A 17,399-nucleotide genomic window follows, 5' to 3' on the forward strand; every position below is an offset into this window, starting at 1 on the left:
GCAGGGCCCCGGGAGCAGTGGGTGACAGGAATATGTACCTGGGTCTGTGCTTGCGAGAGGTGTAGGCGCAGAAGTGCTTGGCCACGTGTCTACAAGTGACAACAGAGGGAAAGCCACAGTTAGGGGTCACCAATACTGACCCTTTTGCATCTCTGTGGGGGCATCAGGACGACTGCCCATGTGCATCCCGCTGCTTCCCGCCTAAATGCGCACAAGCCTCTTTTGCTGCTAGGCCTGTGGGGTCCAAGGCCCCGTTAGAAATCCCCCAGACATGCATGGCGGTGCAGCAAGAGAAGACACAAATGACGGAGGTCGCTGGCCAGTCACCTGGCCACAGTGCCGGATGGGACTGGGCAGCTGGGAGGAACAGAAGGAAAACGGTAGCCGAGGAGCACGCCATTACCCGACCCACATCCAAGGTTGATGACCCTGGTGTTACACCCCCCCCCCCCCCCCCCGCCGAGCGGACCCCTCGCACGTGCCCTCGCTGTGGACACTGCCCGCTGGCTGCCCCGATCCTCTGTGTCTTTCCCATCAGCTGCCTCACGGGGCCCGAGGGCTGACCTTCCTGTTTTTCAGAGCCAGGGCCATGCCCGAAACAGGCCACCCTGGCCTTGGCTGACACCCAGCAGGGGTTGACCCTAGTCCTAAGGACTGGGTTGCGGTACCTGCCAATGGTCTCGCCTTGAGGCGTGATGACGGTGTCCCCCTGTTGCAGTTTCCAGAGCTACCCCATGCAGCGTGCCACCGTGCCCAAAAGCCCTCCCTGCCTGGCTCGCCAGCGTTTATTCACTGGCCTCCAGCTGTCTCACCCCTCGCCCCGCCCCCGGCCACCACCCCCTGTGTAGTTCACAAGGAGCTCTGTGCCCATGGGTCCCTTCCTCGGAGTCACATTCTGGCAGAGCCCCAGGCACAGTGCTCCTCAGAGAAAACAGCTTCCTACCCACCCGCACTCCCCACAAAGTGCTCTGCCTAAGAGCTTCGCCGTAGGAGGACCTGAGGTGGGACGTCAGCCCGTGTTGTGGAGGGCGAAGGAAAAGGCCCCCCCCCCCCCACACCCTCCCGCTCTGGCCTCAGGAACCTTGACCGTGAGCAGGAATCTGGTGGCCCAGTCCCCTCCAACAGCCTGCAGGCAATTCCTAGAGAACTCCTGGGTCCTGTTCGCACCAAGCTGCTTTCCCAACCAACGCAGGTGACACAACCCCTTGGGTACCCGCTGACCTGCAATGAAGTTCAGCGCCAAGGCCAACGTTACGAGGCTCGGGCAGGGGCGCCGCCGTGGCAATCTCGTCAGCTCTGAGCAACATCACCCCACGAAAGGGAGACCCACCAGGGGTGAGGCCCACCTGAGCAGATGACGCCGGCGTCCTCCCCGTGGTTGCAGTTGTGCGAGTTCCAGCCTCGGTGCGGGCAGCTCCACAGGTAGGACTCGTGCCCTGAGCAGCCCACGTCGTCCAGGACAATGGGCCCCGAGCCCTGGCCGAAACGGGCACTTCCCGGAGCCGACGTGGCCCAGCCACAGCCCAGCTGCCTGCACACCACGTTGGCGTCGTTGGTGTCCCAACTGTCGTCACACACGGTCCCCCAGGAGCCTTGGTGGAGAACCTCCACACGGCCCTGACACCGGTCACCTCCGTTCACCAGCCTCAGGTCCAAGGTGCCTTCGGTCCCGAATCCTAGAGGAAGGCACAGGAACATGTTCTCTGGGACCTTCTTGAGCCACCAGGCCCCAGGCAGGTCCCAGGTCCCTGGGACGCCCTGATGGCCCGACCACCCGGGGAAGCAGTCAGCTTTGGACACGTGTACCGGTTCACCTTCATCACGGGAAAGGAGCAGGGATGTCCTATGGGGCCAGGGCAAGGCCGCTGCCATGTCCGGGAGCCTCCGGGAGGGCAACCAGGGAGGTGAGTAGGACCGCATCCATGCCCCACATGAGGCCCCCACCCTGAGCAAAGCTCCATAGCTGTGGGGGCCGTTCCCCCTGCTCGGCACCCGCGGGCTCCCCCATGCTCCCGGGTGACCAAGCCACGGCCCCAGGAGCTCATGGGAAGTCTGCCTGAGAGGGGTCACACGTGCACCTTCTCCCCCTCTTGTCGGGACAGCAGCCAGAGGCCTGACCCCGCACCCCTGCCTCAGCGGGACAGACTGGCCAGGCCCCCGGCACAGACACTCAGCCGTGGAAGGGGGTCTCTGCTGGGCCTCTGCCTACCATCTGACTGGAGAGTGGGTCTGGTGCCACTACATCACACGTAGGACCTGTCCGCACACGCTATTTCTTTCCTTTGCAAGCCCCACCATAAGGACCGAGGGGGCCAACGGCCCACGAGGAACCTCCTCCCGTCACCTTCCACCCCAGCCTTGAATCTGTAGCAGAGGCAGGGCCCCGGGAGCAGTGGGTGACAGGAATATGTACCTGGGTCTGTGCTTGCGAGAGGTGTAGGCGCAGAAGTGCTTGGCCACGTGTCTACAAGTGACAACAGAGGGAAAGCCACAGTTAGGGGTCACCAATACTGACCCTTTTGCATCTCTGTGGGGGCATCAGGACGACTGCCCATGTGCATCCCGCTGCTTCCCGCCTAAATGCGCACAAGCCTCTTTTGCTGCTAGGCCTGTGGGGTCCAAGGCCCCGTTAGAAATCCCCCAGACATGCATGGCGGTGCAGCAAGAGAAGACACAAATGACGGAGGTCGCTGGCCAGTCACCTGGCCACAGTGCCGGATGGGACTGGGCAGCTGGGAGGAACAGAAGGAAAACGGTAGCCGAGGAGCACGCCATTACCCGACCCACATCCAAGGTTGATGACCCTGGTGTTACACCCCCCCCCCCCCCCCCCCGCCGAGCGGACCCCTCGCACGTGCCCTCGCTGTGGACACTGCCCGCTGGCTGCCCCGATCCTCTGTGTCTTTCCCATCAGCTGCCTCACGGGGCCCGAGGGCTGACCTTCCTGTTTTTCAGAGCCAGGGCCATGCCCGAAACAGGCCACCCTGGCCTTGGCTGACACCCAGCAGGGGTTGACCCTAGTCCTAAGGACTGGGTTGCGGTACCTGCCAATGGTCTCGCCTTGAGGCGTGATGACGGTGTCCCCCTGTTGCAGTTTCCAGAGCTACCCCATGCAGCGTGCCACCGTGCCCAAAAGCCCTCCCTGCCTGGCTCGCCAGCGTTTATTCACTGGCCTCCAGCTGTCTCACCCCTCGCCCCGCCCCCGGCCACCACCCCCTGTGTAGTTCACAAGGAGCTCTGTGCCCATGGGTCCCTTCCTCGGAGTCACATTCTGGCAGAGCCCCAGGCACAGTGCTCCTCAGAGAAAACAGCTTCCTACCCACCCGCACTCCCCACAAAGTGCTCTGCCTAAGAGCTTCGCCGTAGGAGGACCTGAGGTGGGACGTCAGCCCGTGTTGTGGAGGGCGAAGGAAAAGGCCCCCCCCCCCCCACACCCTCCCGCTCTGGCCTCAGGAACCTTGACCGTGAGCAGGAATCTGGTGGCCCAGTCCCCTCCAACAGCCTGCAGGCAATTCCTAGAGAACTCCTGGGTCCTGTTCGCACCAAGCTGCTTTCCCAACCAACGCAGGTGACACAACCCCTTGGGTACCCGCTGACCTGCAATGAAGTTCAGCGCCAAGGCCAACGTTACGAGGCTCGGGCAGGGGCGCCGCCGTGGCAATCTCGTCAGCTCTGAGCAACATCACCCCACGAAAGGGAGACCCACCAGGGGTGAGGCCCACCTGAGCAGATGACGCCGGCGTCCTCCCCGTGGTTGCAGTTGTGCGAGTTCCAGCCTCGGTGCGGGCAGCTCCACAGGTAGGACTCGTGCCCTGAGCAGCCCACGTCGTCCAGGACAATGGGCCCCGAGCCCTGGCCGAAACGGGCACTTCCCGGAGCCGACGTGGCCCAGCCACAGCCCAGCTGCCTGCACACCACGTTGGCGTCGTTGGTGTCCCAACTGTCGTCACACACGGTCCCCCAGGAGCCTTGGTGGAGAACCTCCACACGGCCCTGACACCGGTCACCTCCGTTCACCAGCCTCAGGTCCAAGGTGCCTTCGGTCCCGAATCCTAGAGGAAGGCACAGGAACATGTTCTCTGGGACCTTCTTGAGCCACCAGGCCCCAGGCAGGTCCCAGGTCCCTGGGACGCCCTGATGGCCCGACCACCCGGGGAAGCAGTCAGCTTTGGACACGTGTACCGGTTCACCTTCATCACGGGAAAGGAGCATGGACGTCCTATCTGGCCAGGGTACGGCCGCTGCCATGTATGGGAGGACCCATGACACCCCCAGCAGGAGGTGTGTGGGAGTACCACTGGGACCCTACATGTGGCAATGTAATTCTACCCTACGTTGTAGTTCCAGCTTTCCTCTTACACATTCCTGTTGAGGTCTCATGAGGTCTCAATGCTTGAGGCCATTTGGCGTGCTTCACATAAGCAAAGTTCCCTAAGAGTGTCTCTACCTGGGCTCTACTATGAACATGTTTTAATCAGAGTTCTTCACGGTGAGATTACAATGACCGCCCTCCCCCCAAGCTACTTGAAATTTAGTGAGAAGAGAATGTTCCTCGGGTGACTACCCCGGGAGGGTTGGAGACCATCCACATGTTTCATCTCTCTGAAGACTGCGGGCAGGGCAGAGATTCCCTGTCATGTCCCATGTGTCCCCTGACCACCCCATGCTGGAGAGAACTCTGATGAGACCTGCCTCTCCTGGGAGCAGCCCGGACGTTTATCTGGGGATCTGCTATTTGAGAGCATTTTGCACATGCTCCTTCCCGTCCTCCTCCAGGTCATTGGGGCTAAGGTGTCTGGGGCCAGCACAGAGTTGAGGAGATGACAGAGCTGGCTCTGTGGTCTTGACATTGATGTCTGTGTTCTCTGAGCCAAAGCACAGAGAGTCCTGGAAACCCCTGACTCCTCCCCACCCACTGGGACATGGATGACAAAGGAGGCTACCACCCAAGCCGGGTCCTCTGTCTCAAAGATCTCCCTTTGCACCGCATGCTTACAGCATTCCCTCTCTCCCTACCCCTAACATTCTCCTGTGTAAGAGTCACACCCATGGTATACTTGGTACCATGACCTGCAGAGAAGGACCCATAGAAAATTGTTCATTACCTATTGCAGAAGTAGTCTTGGTATTTGTTGTAGTCGTCTCTGCTACAGATTGCAGAACAGGGAAGAAATGGAAATATATAGTTAGCTTTCCTCTGAGAAGAATAAATGATTAAAAGTAAACTTGAATCTGGTACACAATGTCATTTCTGATCTGGATTTTGTCTTCCCGTGTGATGTTGGAAAAGTCAACAAAGCTATCTAGCCTTGAGTTGTTTCCCTTTAAAAGGCTATTTGGTCCCTGGCTGGTGTGTCTCAGTGGATCGAGTGACAGCCTGCCAACTGAAATGTTGCCGGTTCAATACCCAGTCAGGGTACATGCCTGAGTTGCAGGCCAGGTCCCCATTTGGGAACATGCAAGAGGCAACCAATCAACGTTTTTCTCACACATCGATGTTTACTGTCCCTCTCTTTCTCCCTCTTTTCCACTCTAAAAAGAAATAAAACTCTGTTTTAAAAGGCTATTTGAGGGAAGAGGGGTATCTCTGTATCAACCTACTGGAGCCTCATTTCAACCTTCCCACATATGACTTATGCAGGGTTCCAGGAAATGAATGCAAAAATAATGTCCACATCTTTGTGCTTCTTATCATTTCTCTTATCTAATTGCATTGGCTAGCTTCTTTAATACAATGTTGAACAGTTGGGGGGAGGGTGCTGAAGGGCATACTTGTTTTGCTTTTTACTCTAGTAGAAATGCTTCTAATGTTTCCCCTTTAGGTAGGATTCTAGCTTTAAGCTTGTGGTTTTCGAATTGCTTCAAGGAGCTCTGGTGCTTGTCCAAGGCCCCAGCAAGAGCCTACTTGGTGCTAGGACTTGGAGAGAAGATGACCTGAGAGCTAATCTTAACCCACTGCAACCAGATCCCTCATTTTTTGTCTGAATTGTCATCTATTGGGCTGCTACATGAGGTCTTTTTGGAGGTAGAAGAAGTGTGACTTCCCCCTGCCCCAGCTCCACCCTCACTGGAGGCTCTAACAGCACTAGATAAGTCTTGTTGGCTGTCCTGTGCCATAGGCAGATGGCCAAACCCCTCTGGCCCCTCGTTTGCCCTCCTGGCCCTACGAGTTGTACCAAATCTTGCCAGGCCTGGCCGGTATTCCTAACACACAGCAGGATTCACAGGGGAAATCGTTACAGAGGGAAGGGGCTCTTCTGTTACAGCTGCTGCAAATAAGAATTTTGGGCAGAGACATGGCTCACATAGAATACAACGTCTCATCCTCAGCTCTAGTGACATCTGTGTCCTTAATCAGAGGGAACAGAAAGAGAAGGAAAAGTCAGGCCTTGCTCCATGGGCCTTAGGGACAGAAATGCCTGATGCATGTACCATTAGGATTCCCAGCTGATCCACGCTGGGTTCTTTCAGGGGCCTTGGTCAGAGTTTCTAGGGTCAAAGTTTCCCATGGAAAATGGGCAGTGACTTTCCTTCTCAAAGCCCAGGCTGCCAGGACCTCAGGCTCCATGGAGTACACCTCCCAGCTCTCCCACTAGAGGCCCTGCAGAGGGATGCATGGGACCTCTGCTGCCCACAAGGTAAAGGACTGTGGTCCTTCTATACTGAGATGGAACCGAGTGTCCTGATATGGGCTGAGAAGAGGACACAGGCAAGGACACTGCTCAGCATGCTGTCTCTCCAGGTCCTGCAGCTAGAAACCCAGCACCTCAGCCTGGGCAGGATGCAGCAAGTTTGGTGAGAACCACAGGAGTGGGCCCTGAGCATGGACAACAGGACCTGTGAAGATAGGACACCTAGCTCCAACTTGGAGCTCCTTGGAGACACCTGGCAGGTTCATTCCTCCTTCATCTCATGCATACGGTCCATACAAAGGATACCCATTCAGGCCTGAGGCCGTGTTCAGAGGATCCCTCTCTGGAGCTGAGCACCCCCATCTCTCACGCCTTCTGTCCCTCTCCTGGATCAGGGTGCAGTGGGGTAAAGAGCCCACAGGGATCCCACGTAACAAACATTACCTTCTACAGCTGTCATCAGGGGCTCCTCCGTGGAAAGCAAAGAAGCTACAGAGCGGAGAGAAGAAGAGGTCATTTGATGCTAGCCCTCATTTGAGGAGGGCTGTCCTTCAGCCACGTCAGCCCTGCCCTGAAACAGGGGCTGGAGGCAGAGATCGAGAAGCCCGCCCACTGCTAAATGCCTATGTTTCCTCCTTGTGAAGCAGAATTCATCTCTCTGCCCTTTTGCCGGCCTCCTTTCAATGCTGGGATGCCACTAGGGACATCCCTTGCCCCTGTCACCGTCCCTCCCCTCCTGAGCTTCCACAGTCTCCTTCCACAAAATCACCCAGTTGATTAACATCCCCCTAGCCACAAGGTCGGACATCAAACACCAACTGCCTGTTTCTGCAGCTCCCACATACCCTCAAATGTCAAATATCCATCACCACTGAGAGATTCCTCAGAAGGTAGCCCCAACCAGAAGAAAAGCTGTTTCTCATGATGCATCCCCACACGCTGAAAAAACCCGCCCCAGAGTGACCGCTCCAAGTGCCCCACTCTCCTGGGGAAGCCTTTCTCGTGAGGTGGTCAGATCATCAGGGTCACATCCTCTGCGTGGTGGCATGTGCACACACCAGGCCACATAGCAAATGCCAGAGGATGCTCTAAAGGTGACAATTAACTAGAAGCTCCCCTCTGGGGGACACACGGTGGGCAGTCTCTGCAGAGGGCTCTTTGGGGAGAACAGCTACCTGCGCGCTGTGAGCAGGTGACTTGCAGCATTGACATTTGCTAGGTCGGGCCAGGGACAGTTTTCCTTTCCCACTGAAGGTGCAAATATATTTTGCTTGTCATTTAATCCCCAGTAAAGAGACCACATTACTGACTCCTCAATTTGATTCCTCATCCCCACCTTGAAAAGGAAGAGAAAGGGCCACTCGAGAAAGTATTTGCTCATCCTAAGCCAGGGACAGTTATGATGCTGCCCATCAGAATGAGCCCATGGGGTGATTGCATCAGCTAGCTCTGGAGGAGCCTGAGATCGAATCCCACCCCCACTATATCCCAGCTTTAGGACTTCAGCCAAGTCACTTGCCCTCTGTCAGCCTCCATTTCTTTAGCTTGAAAAGGTACCACAATATCTGCCCTCTAACATCAAAGAAGATATGACTTAGAGTAGAGCAGGTAAACTGCAAAGCATCCCAGCATGCACCATGATGTTAGGGACCACAGGAGCCCCTGTCCCCAGAGTAGCACAGGTGACAGTGTGAGGCGATGTCTGCACTACCTGAGCACACGACTCCCGCGTCTTCCCTGTGTCCACATTCGTGGTGGTACCAGCCGCCATTGGGGCAGCTGGACAGGGAGGACTCCCATCCCGAGCAGTCCACTGTGCCCAAGAGAATGTTCCCGGAGCCCTGACCAAAGAGGGCCCCTCCTGGGGCCGACACCGCATGGCCACAGCCGAGCTGCCGACAGACGACGTCCGCATCCTGGGTGTCCCAGCTGTCGTCGCACACAGTCCCCCAGTAGCCTTGGTACAGGAGCTCCACCCGGCCCCGACACTGGTCACCTCCATTCACCAGCCGCACAGGCAAACCTGCGTGGACACAGTGGAGAACCATTGTGTTCACTCTCAGCCCCACTGGCTGCCACCACCCAGCTCTCCATGTCCTCCTCTCTCTGAGCACTGCCCCGTCTCCTTCATGGATTCTGTTCCTCTTTGGGGTCCTGACATCGCTGCTCTCCCAAGTTCTGTCTCAACCCCCTGAGGAGCTTTGCAGAAACAGCCCCAAATCCAGCTCTCCAGTGCTGATCAGCCAGACGACCCCAGCCCCAGACTCTACCACGGGTGTCCAACCTTTCGGCGTCTCTGGGCCACACTGGAAGAAGAGGAGTTGTCTTGGGCCACACATTAAATACACAAACACTAACAAAAACTGATGAGCAAAATACGGTTTTAAGTAAATTTACAATTTTGCGTTGGGCCACATTCATAGCCATCCTTGGCCACATATGGCCTTGGCTGTGGGTTGGATACCCCTGCAGACATTTCAGTGGCCTCCTGGGTACCCCACCGCACCCCCAGACTCAACACAGTGTCTCTCCTCCACCTGAGTTAAAGGGATCACCATGCTCCACAACAACTGTGCTGGAAATGTGGTTGCCATAGTTAACTCCTCCCTTTCTTCACCTCTTATATTCAACTTACGGCCAAGGTCATTTTTTCTGTTATCCCCACCACCTTTGCGCTAGGTTAGATCTTCCTTCTCTGGAGCCCGGCCTCCTCCAGCAGCCTCCCAGTGGACCTCCCTGCAGCTCTCCTCCTTTCTCTAAGCCATGCACGTTCATTAATTCAACCAGAATTCATGGAGTGCCCACTCTGTGCTCACCCCTGTGCTGATGGGATCTGACTCACCCAGGCTGTACATTATCCTGATAATGTACAGCCAGGTTCATGTCACTGCTCAGAATTCCTCAATGTACTCTACTTCCATTTGGATCAAGTCCAAGGTCGCATTTGTGCAAGAGTGGGTCTCCAGATACATTTCAAGCCTCCTGTGAGGGGCTTAGAGATTTGTACCATAAAGATGCATCTCACCATAAAGATGATGTTGACTGGGAGTCTGTAGGTGCCCCGTTCCTGCCCGACACGATCCTGCTAACCCCCCACACAGATTGTACAAGGGAAGCAGGCAGCGGGTCCCAAGGGATCCAGCCCAGCGTACTGACTGCAGGAGCCCAGTGCTGGGTGTGGCTTCTCAATGTTTAGTGCGAGGCTATGAGAACTTTGTGGTCAGGGAGTGACCAGAGAGGCTGGAACGGGGTGGAAGGTAGAGGCGGGTGGTTGCTGCGGTGGCTGTTAAGGGGAGGGGTCAGCGAAAGGGTAAGGAAAGGCCAACTGGGCTGTGTCTAGGGAATTCCTAGGGTGCACTCTAGGCCTCCCCACCCTTCTTGCTGCCCCTTTCTGGTCACTCCTGTGAATGGTCCCTGCCAAAGAGCTCTCAGTCTCTCAGCCTCAGCCTGCCCCTTGCTGGGCATCAATCACCAGGAAGCTGCCCCTCAAGCAGCCCCTCCCAGGCCACTTCCAGACTGTGAGGGCATGCTCCAAAAGGGCGGAACAGGGTCCTCAACAGAGCCAGGAACTCAATGGCGGGGTCAGCTGACCCAAGTGAGCACAGAAAGGACCCTGACCCGTCAAATTTGGTGCAAAGGGTGCACATCCTCACTGCAGAGAATGAGGAGAGGAGGACGCATTTAGTAAGAATCATGGACAGAAGCAAAAGCATCTGTTCTGGACTCAAATCTCTGCCCAGCCACTTACCCACCCTGTGACCCTAAACATGGAACTGTTGACAAGGTACCTAACGATGCCCTGTTTTACCCATCTGCAAAATGGAGGCCATGGTACAACTTACTCCCTCAAAGTGTTGTTGGGATGATCTCATGATAACAGGACTTACTGTGTGCATTAGTTGGGCACATACTATGTGCCAGGCAGTATTCCAAATGCTTTTTATATAGTAACTGACTGGGTGTATGAAGACAATTTTGTGCAGCATACACAGCAAGTGCCTGGGGCATGTTAGGTATCTTCAAGATAGTTTCATTAACTGTGACAGCAGACACTGACCCCTCCACCCCAACCACCACCACCTCTCCTAACACCAAACTAAGGTAACCAACCTCCTGCAATGAGTGACCGAGAGGCAGAGCAAATGAAGGAGAATGACAGGTGGGACATGCCTAAGGTCTCAGGCACTCTGTGACCTCTCCCTCCCCACCCCTACATTCTAAAGGGCCGGCAGGCACTGGCTCTGTATCCAAGACGGCATCAGTCTCAACTAGCCACCAGCTGCAGCAGCAGAACTAGTGGACCCAGGCAGTGAGCAACACCCTGGGAATATAAGTTTTTTTTTAAAAGGGTCTTACCATAGTCTGTAGTCTGGGTGGTCCACTGACCTAGAAAGAAACCAATTGCTTCTTAGAAAGGAGGTTCTGCTTTTTATAGATCATCTACAGACACTGGCTTGAGCTTCACCTCCAGTTCCACCAGGGGGCGCTGTGGTTTCCACCTTGGGTTTGCGTGTCCCCTGTGTTCTCACTAAAGTGTTTGGGGGTTTGCAATACTAAATTTCAATGTGTTGGATATGGGATGTGCAATTATGTTAGATGTAATAAAAGACCTGTCTCTTTTCCAGGTCCCTCAATGCTACAGTCGACAGGCTCAGGAGGTTATCTGTGCTCGGAGAGGAGGGCTGGACAAGAGAAGGCAGTGCACACTGAGTGTCCGGGGTTCCAGGAGGCAGCTGACTGCACCTTCCAGGCTGAAATGCAGTCGGGTCAGCAATGGGAACAGCCACTCAGAGGCCCCCTCAATAGCTTAATGTTTTGACATCAGATATCCTGGTCCGTCTCCTCAAACCCCAAGAAGTCTTGATGCTGCCTTGAAGAACACCGAATGCTAGAGCCCCCTGTCCCCAGGGCCCTGGGGCACTGTGTGTGACAGCGGTAAGCAATGTGCCACCTGGCACAACCACCCCGCACCCTGACAACAGCTGCCTCCTTTCACCGGTCTCAAGGCCCAGTCTAGAGGGAGGCACAGAGATGTCCCCGTCTGTCCCTTCCGAGGGACAAGGTGTCAGACCCATGTGAGGTAGAGAGCCCTTCACAGTGACTGAGGATTCAGAAAAGACAGAGCAATGAAACCGATTCCTCAGCATGTTTTAGGGTCTCAACATAACGGGCTAAACTTTCCTGCGTCTTCAGTGGAGTTCGGCCAAACTTGTGTTTGGGGGGACCTTTGTGGAAACGTCACTTTTAGGACCACTTACGCCTCTGGCCTGAGCACTCAAGTCCAGTTCTGATCATGACAAGCTGGTTGTGCCCATGGTCCACCCCTGCCCCCATCCAGGGGGAGTGCCCAGTATGTGCACTGTGGTGGAATTACCCTCCACGCAGCAAGCTTCTAAGATTCCTATGTCCCTGCCCCTCAAAATTCTACATTGTGACCTCTCTTCTCCCTCACACACAGCCAAGGGTGTCAACTTTTAAAGCTTAATCATGGCAGGTGACTTTGATGTTCCCCTGACATGGGAACCTCATATCCTGTCCAAGAGTTTTATGTGTATTACCTCAGCTCATCCTCAAAACAGGCCTGTGGGGGGAACTGCAGCTCAGGGGGGTGACCCAAGGCCGACTGACTGGTGAGTGCCAGGGGCAGGCAGCTGCTCTTAACCATGTCACTGTTCTGCCTCCTGGTACGTATTTTTGGTCCAAATTACGATCTGCACTTTTGCACAGGCTGGCAGGAGTATAATCAGATAGGAACTATTGAGAAGTTACCACTTGACGCATCGACCGAAGCAGAGGCATTCGACACTTCCCAAAGACGTGTAAAGAAAACTAGAAAAGAAGAGAAAAAAATAAGTGATTATACCAGAGAGCCCCATTTGGGTGCTACTGTCCCCACCTGCCTCTGCTTCCCTGCTGACCAGCTAGAACCCCTGCTGCACACCCAGTGAGGCAGCGTAAGGGTGAGGAGGGCAGAGATCTTAGGAAAAAAGGTGTAGCTAGGCAGAGGCCAGCGTGGAGACTCAGTCTGTGTTCTGGTCAGCATGGAACATCTAGAGGAAGAAGCTGAAGGCCCAGGGGGACCCCATCAGAGGACGTCCTTCCTGTCCTACATCTCAGACCCAGCAGGATTCTCTGCAGCAGTCCCCGACCCCGAGTCCTTGTGGGTGGCCTTGGGCCCCACAACCACACAGTCCCAGGGTTTAGAGTTACCAGGTGATGCACGTGTCTTTCCAAAAGTGGTTTCCGGGCTGTCTTCTCTTGTTGGTGTTACAAAAGCTACAAGGAAAAGAAGGCCAAACGAGAGTGCCTCTAAAAGTGAGCATTCAATCTGACCGCCTTGCTGGTCAGAGCAGGGGTGGGGGGTACACTTGGAGGGTTAGCAGGGCCTGTCACATTATTTTTTATTACTTATTTTAAATCCTCACCCAAGGATATATTTATTGATTTTAGAGAGAGAGACATCGATGTGAGAGAGATATATCAATTGGTGGCCTCCAGTACACGCCCTGACCAGGGATCAAACCCGCAACCTAAGGCTGGGACTGCCACATTAATTCACTCAGGGACCAGGGGCTGATCTCTGACTACACATGAGGCACTGCGCTGAAAGTCGGGGAGAAAGGAGGGACCGGCCACAGGGAGTAAGGCTCCGTGCTCTGGAGCTCGGAGGCTCTGGCAGCCAGACTGGGAACCCAGTGCAGACTCTGTAGAGGGGCCTCTCCAGCAAGGAGCGGGGGAATCAAAGTGTGTTTGTATGTTTTCAGCTAAAGCGGAATATTTTAAATGGGTATGTATCCTATTTTAGACAACATTTGTTGAGTAACCAAACTAGCTGTCCCAGTCACGTTAGAAAAGATTTCTTGTAGAGCAATGGTTCTCAAAGTGGGTTCCATGAAGCAGTAGCATCAGCCAGGCCCTGGAACTTGTCAAAAACGCAAGTTCTCAGCTGCCACCCTCCCACCCTCCCCCACCAGCTGCTGACCTTGGACGAGCCACAGAGCCTTTCTGAGCCTCAGATTCCTCTGCTGCGATGTGGAAATAAAGAGACCGAAGTTGGGAGTTGTTAGCAGATTTTAGACAAGAGATATGGGTGCATTGTCTACCTGAGTGCCTGGTGCAAAGTGAGTGCACTGCAGAGGGTTAAGTCCACCTCTGGACCGCAAACACAAGCACATGTGTGCACATGTGTGCATGTCTGTGTGTGCAGCACCCAAAACTTCATGGTAAAACCCCGGGCTGCCTCCACCCAAGAGCACCGCCAGCTTCCACCCCTTTGTGGATGAGGACGGGCAACTCTCTCCCTGCCCTTTAGGGGCTGACATGCATCCTGTGTCCCTTTCCAGACTCAGTACAAATCCAGGGACGAACTTTGTGCCAATAAATCCAGAGCTAAGAACACTGCCACCTGTTTTCAAATGTTCCCATGGAAACACGACCTCCAGCCCCAGGCTGCAGAGACCCAGCACCCCCTCAGGTCCTCCTGACAGGAAGGGAAGGTGGCGTTCTCTAGCTGCCCAGCTGGTGTCACCATGTGGTGCACACATGTCACACCATGTGGCCAACTCCAGGGCCCTGAGGGCTGGGTTTGGGGTCCTGCTTTCATGAAAGCAATTCCCCAAATGAAACTTCATGTTTAGAGTGTCCTCTAGAAGCCTGGGGTTTGGAGGGAGAGTTCTAGAAGTTTTCTGGAAATTAGAATATTTTTGCCTTGGTTTCTGAAATTCATGAATGTAGCAAAAGGGACATCAAGGTGGGGGGTTAGTGGAAGAGAAGAAGGAAGGAAAAAATGAATGAATGAAGGGAGGGAGGGAGGCAGAGAAAGAAGGAGGAAAGAGAATGAAAAAGAAGGAAGAAACAGAGGGAAAAAGTGAGGAAAGGAAGGGAGGAGAGAATAGATGCCAAGAGATGAGGAGAGTAGGAGGAACCAAGAGGCAGGGAGAGAGATAACAGGCCGGCTGGTAATCACCCTGTTCACTTAATTTCTCCGCAAAATGACACTAAGCTACTACGGTCCCTCTGATTTGCTCATGACTCTTTCACGTACGTTTTACACCTTGACGCTCTAAGAACACAAAGACATGCTGAGCTACCAAGTTCAAGTCACTTATCCAAAGCAGTGGGCAACAGACACACACTCAGACCCTTAGTGATCTTGTCTGTGCTCTGCATCCACTTTTGCTCAGAAAATCATGAAGCCAGACACACCTGCAGAAAGAAGTCACATAACGAGCATTGACAGAGGCCATCTATCCTGCCCGTTTCCACAGGACCCAAATGTATGGCAAAGTTTTAGGGCCTCCTAATAGTACACGACCACCTCAGGAATTTTTCTAAGACCAGTTGATCGATTGTAGGGCTGCGTGCCTCACTGAAAATACTGACTTAGTGATTGGCCTTTTCCCACCACAACCATTGCCCTTCACAGCCAGAAACAAAGTGAAAAGAGCCATTCCTTTTCTAGACTTGCAATGACAACCATCAGCAAAGATCTGCCTCCTCCCTGATATAAAACCCCCCTCGAAAACGAAAGTCTGGCACCCACAAACAAGGAGATAGAATTTGCCATGACTTGGAGTGGCAGGAGTGAAATTAGCAAAAACATAGCAATTAGATACAATACCTGAAGACAGAACTTGACCCAATAGGCACATTTCAAGGATGACTCTGGAGATCCCCATTTTGCTGGGCTCTTCTCACATTGAATAAAAAATACCTTGGTATTTATAGATTCCTAGCTGAAAGGAGGCGTGTCTCCTATCCCATCACTGCCATAAATCAATAGAAAGGAAGTGAGGGACTTTGCTAACAGTCAATAGCTAATCTGTGGGAACAATTTAGGTGTGTTAGATTGATTGCTGTATGAATAATCTGGCTACTCCCCAACTGCAAAAGCACTGACATTCGTGAGACAATTTCCAACTTCCTTCTAGGTGAGCCTCCAAGATTCTCAAATGTTCCTTGAACATAGGCTTCATTTTACTCCTGGAGAATCTGAATTCACAGGTGGGAAGTCAGCCCCAAGGGTTGGGGCAGAGCAGGATGTGGGCTGCTGGGCAAATACAGGACCTGGTGCCAATGTGAAAAGCATCTCTTTGGGCTGAGTTGTCCTGGCAGGGCACCCTCTCCTTGGCCCCTGGACTTGGAAAGAGGAGGGTGGCCTTCATGCAGATACAGCTGCTGAGTGGAAGGCAGTGGGATGAGACCATGGAGTCCACAGGCCCGTGCTACCCTGAGCCACAACTTCTGGGTGCCACCTTAGTTCCGTAGCCCAGGAACTGAGAAACGTGGGGCCTCAGACTGAACCACCTCCACCCACTTCACAGGTTTAATATCTTGCTCTTGGCATCCACATTGCAGGAGGCTTGGAGCTTGGCAGACCCTCAACGCCAGCCCTGATCTCTTCCTGCCTTGCACACAATCCCGCTCCTTGGTTTTGTTTTGTAGTTACCGCTTTGCCCTTTGAGACCCCAGTCTTCACAACCAGACTCTGGTAAAGCCCCCACCATCTACCAAGAAGGTTGCCAGTCATTTATTTTTATCAAAACACTCTCAGTGGTTGGTGGCTCTTGCTTAGGAACATATGGCTTTGCGGGACTTGCTTCTGTTGTGCTAGCCTGGATGAGCAATGTTGTGAGGTCCTGAGGCTATCAGGTGCCACCTGGGCTTCCTTGCCATGAGCTGTGAATTCAGTCTCCTAGTGCCTCATTCTGGAAGGATACCATGAGCCCAGGCTTCCATCAGCCCCCAGTCAGGATTTAGGGCTGAACATCTATCTGCATTTGGCTTCATCCAGATGAAATGCATTCACCCTTGGATATCTTTTCTAATCCTACAGCTCTCCCTCTTGTTCCCAATTCCCCTCCCCCCTTGATGAGAATGGACACTTTTCCAGGACAGGCTCCTTGTTTTTCACTCTTCTCCCATCTCTCCAACAATTGGTAAGTGTCAGGTGACAAGATACACACATGCCAGGGAATGCCCCAGACCAGACAACACAATGGATTCCTCTTGCCAGGGGCGATGATTGGTCCCAGAAGTGCTGGGCTGAGAGTGATTATGGAGCTAGGTCTGGGATCATCAAAAAGAGAGAGCTGTAACAGATTAGTCATGTCTGCCTTGAGCACAACTAGAAAAGTGCTATAGGAATACTAAATATCTGTGTGGTAGAATGTGTTCTTCCCCCACAGAAACCACTGCCTGGGCTGAGAGACAGACCTGTACGGTGACAACTGTAACAGGGGGTAGTACGTATTAAGACAACTTTCTATGGAAACATACAGGAAAAACACCCAAATCTGATGGCAGGGGTAATAGCTCAGAGAAGGTGACTTCTTACACAGAGTCCTGAAACATAAACAGGAGCCATTTGCAACCAAGCATGGGAAGACTGGATGAGAAACAGGATTGACTGTCCAGGACAGTGTGAATGGAGACATGGAGAGCCCTTGCCAGGGGACCGCAGAGTCAGTCCCGTCAATAGCTCAGCTCAGACCAGGAACATCCTGCTGCGGAGCTCGGTGAGATTTCCCCACTGGCATGACTTCCCCATTTTTGTCTTTTTGGTCAGCCTGACCTTTCCCCCTGTGGTTAGCAGTACAGGTCCCAAGACAACAAGGGCTTGTGAGCTTTTGTTCAGAAGACACCAGAGAGAAGGAAGTGGAGGGAACCTTCCTGTCATTTCAAAGCTGCCTGGGGATGTGCCCCAGATGGGAAACAGGTGATGTCACTGGAGCAGGGAGGTCTTAGACGTGCAGGGAGAACACGATG

General features: G+C 53.9%; 1 protein-coding gene across 1 annotated transcript in view; it reads right to left on the reverse strand.

The window, feature by feature from the left end:
* DMBT1L1 (scavenger receptor cysteine-rich domain-containing protein DMBT1) overlaps positions 1–15,349 on the reverse strand; it is a 56,327-nt gene extending 40,978 nt beyond the window's left edge. The window contains exons 1-13 of the mRNA XM_053922669.1: positions 15,253–15,349; positions 12,843–12,908; positions 12,402–12,461; positions 10,989–11,018; positions 8,344–8,655; positions 7,077–7,121; positions 5,106–5,147; positions 3,672–4,052; positions 3,045–3,060; positions 2,414–2,464; positions 1,296–1,843; positions 669–684; positions 39–89 (exon numbers count right to left, since the gene is read on the reverse strand). Coding sequence (XP_053778644.1) covers positions 39–89; positions 669–684; positions 1,296–1,843; positions 2,414–2,464; positions 3,045–3,060; positions 3,672–4,052; positions 5,106–5,147; positions 7,077–7,121; positions 8,344–8,655; positions 10,989–11,018; positions 12,402–12,461; positions 12,843–12,908; positions 15,253–15,310 — 1,676 coding nt within the window. The 5' untranslated portion in view covers positions 15,311–15,349. The remainder of the gene's footprint in view (positions 1–38; positions 90–668; positions 685–1,295; positions 1,844–2,413; positions 2,465–3,044; positions 3,061–3,671; positions 4,053–5,105; positions 5,148–7,076; positions 7,122–8,343; positions 8,656–10,988; positions 11,019–12,401; positions 12,462–12,842; positions 12,909–15,252) is intronic.
* Between the last annotated feature and the right edge of the window lie 2,050 nt (positions 15,350–17,399).

The sequence above is a fragment of the Desmodus rotundus genome, chromosome 4 (assembly GCF_022682495.2).
Source record: "Desmodus rotundus isolate HL8 chromosome 4, HLdesRot8A.1, whole genome shotgun sequence".
In the NCBI taxonomy this organism is placed as follows: domain Eukaryota; kingdom Metazoa; phylum Chordata; class Mammalia; order Chiroptera; family Phyllostomidae; genus Desmodus; species Desmodus rotundus.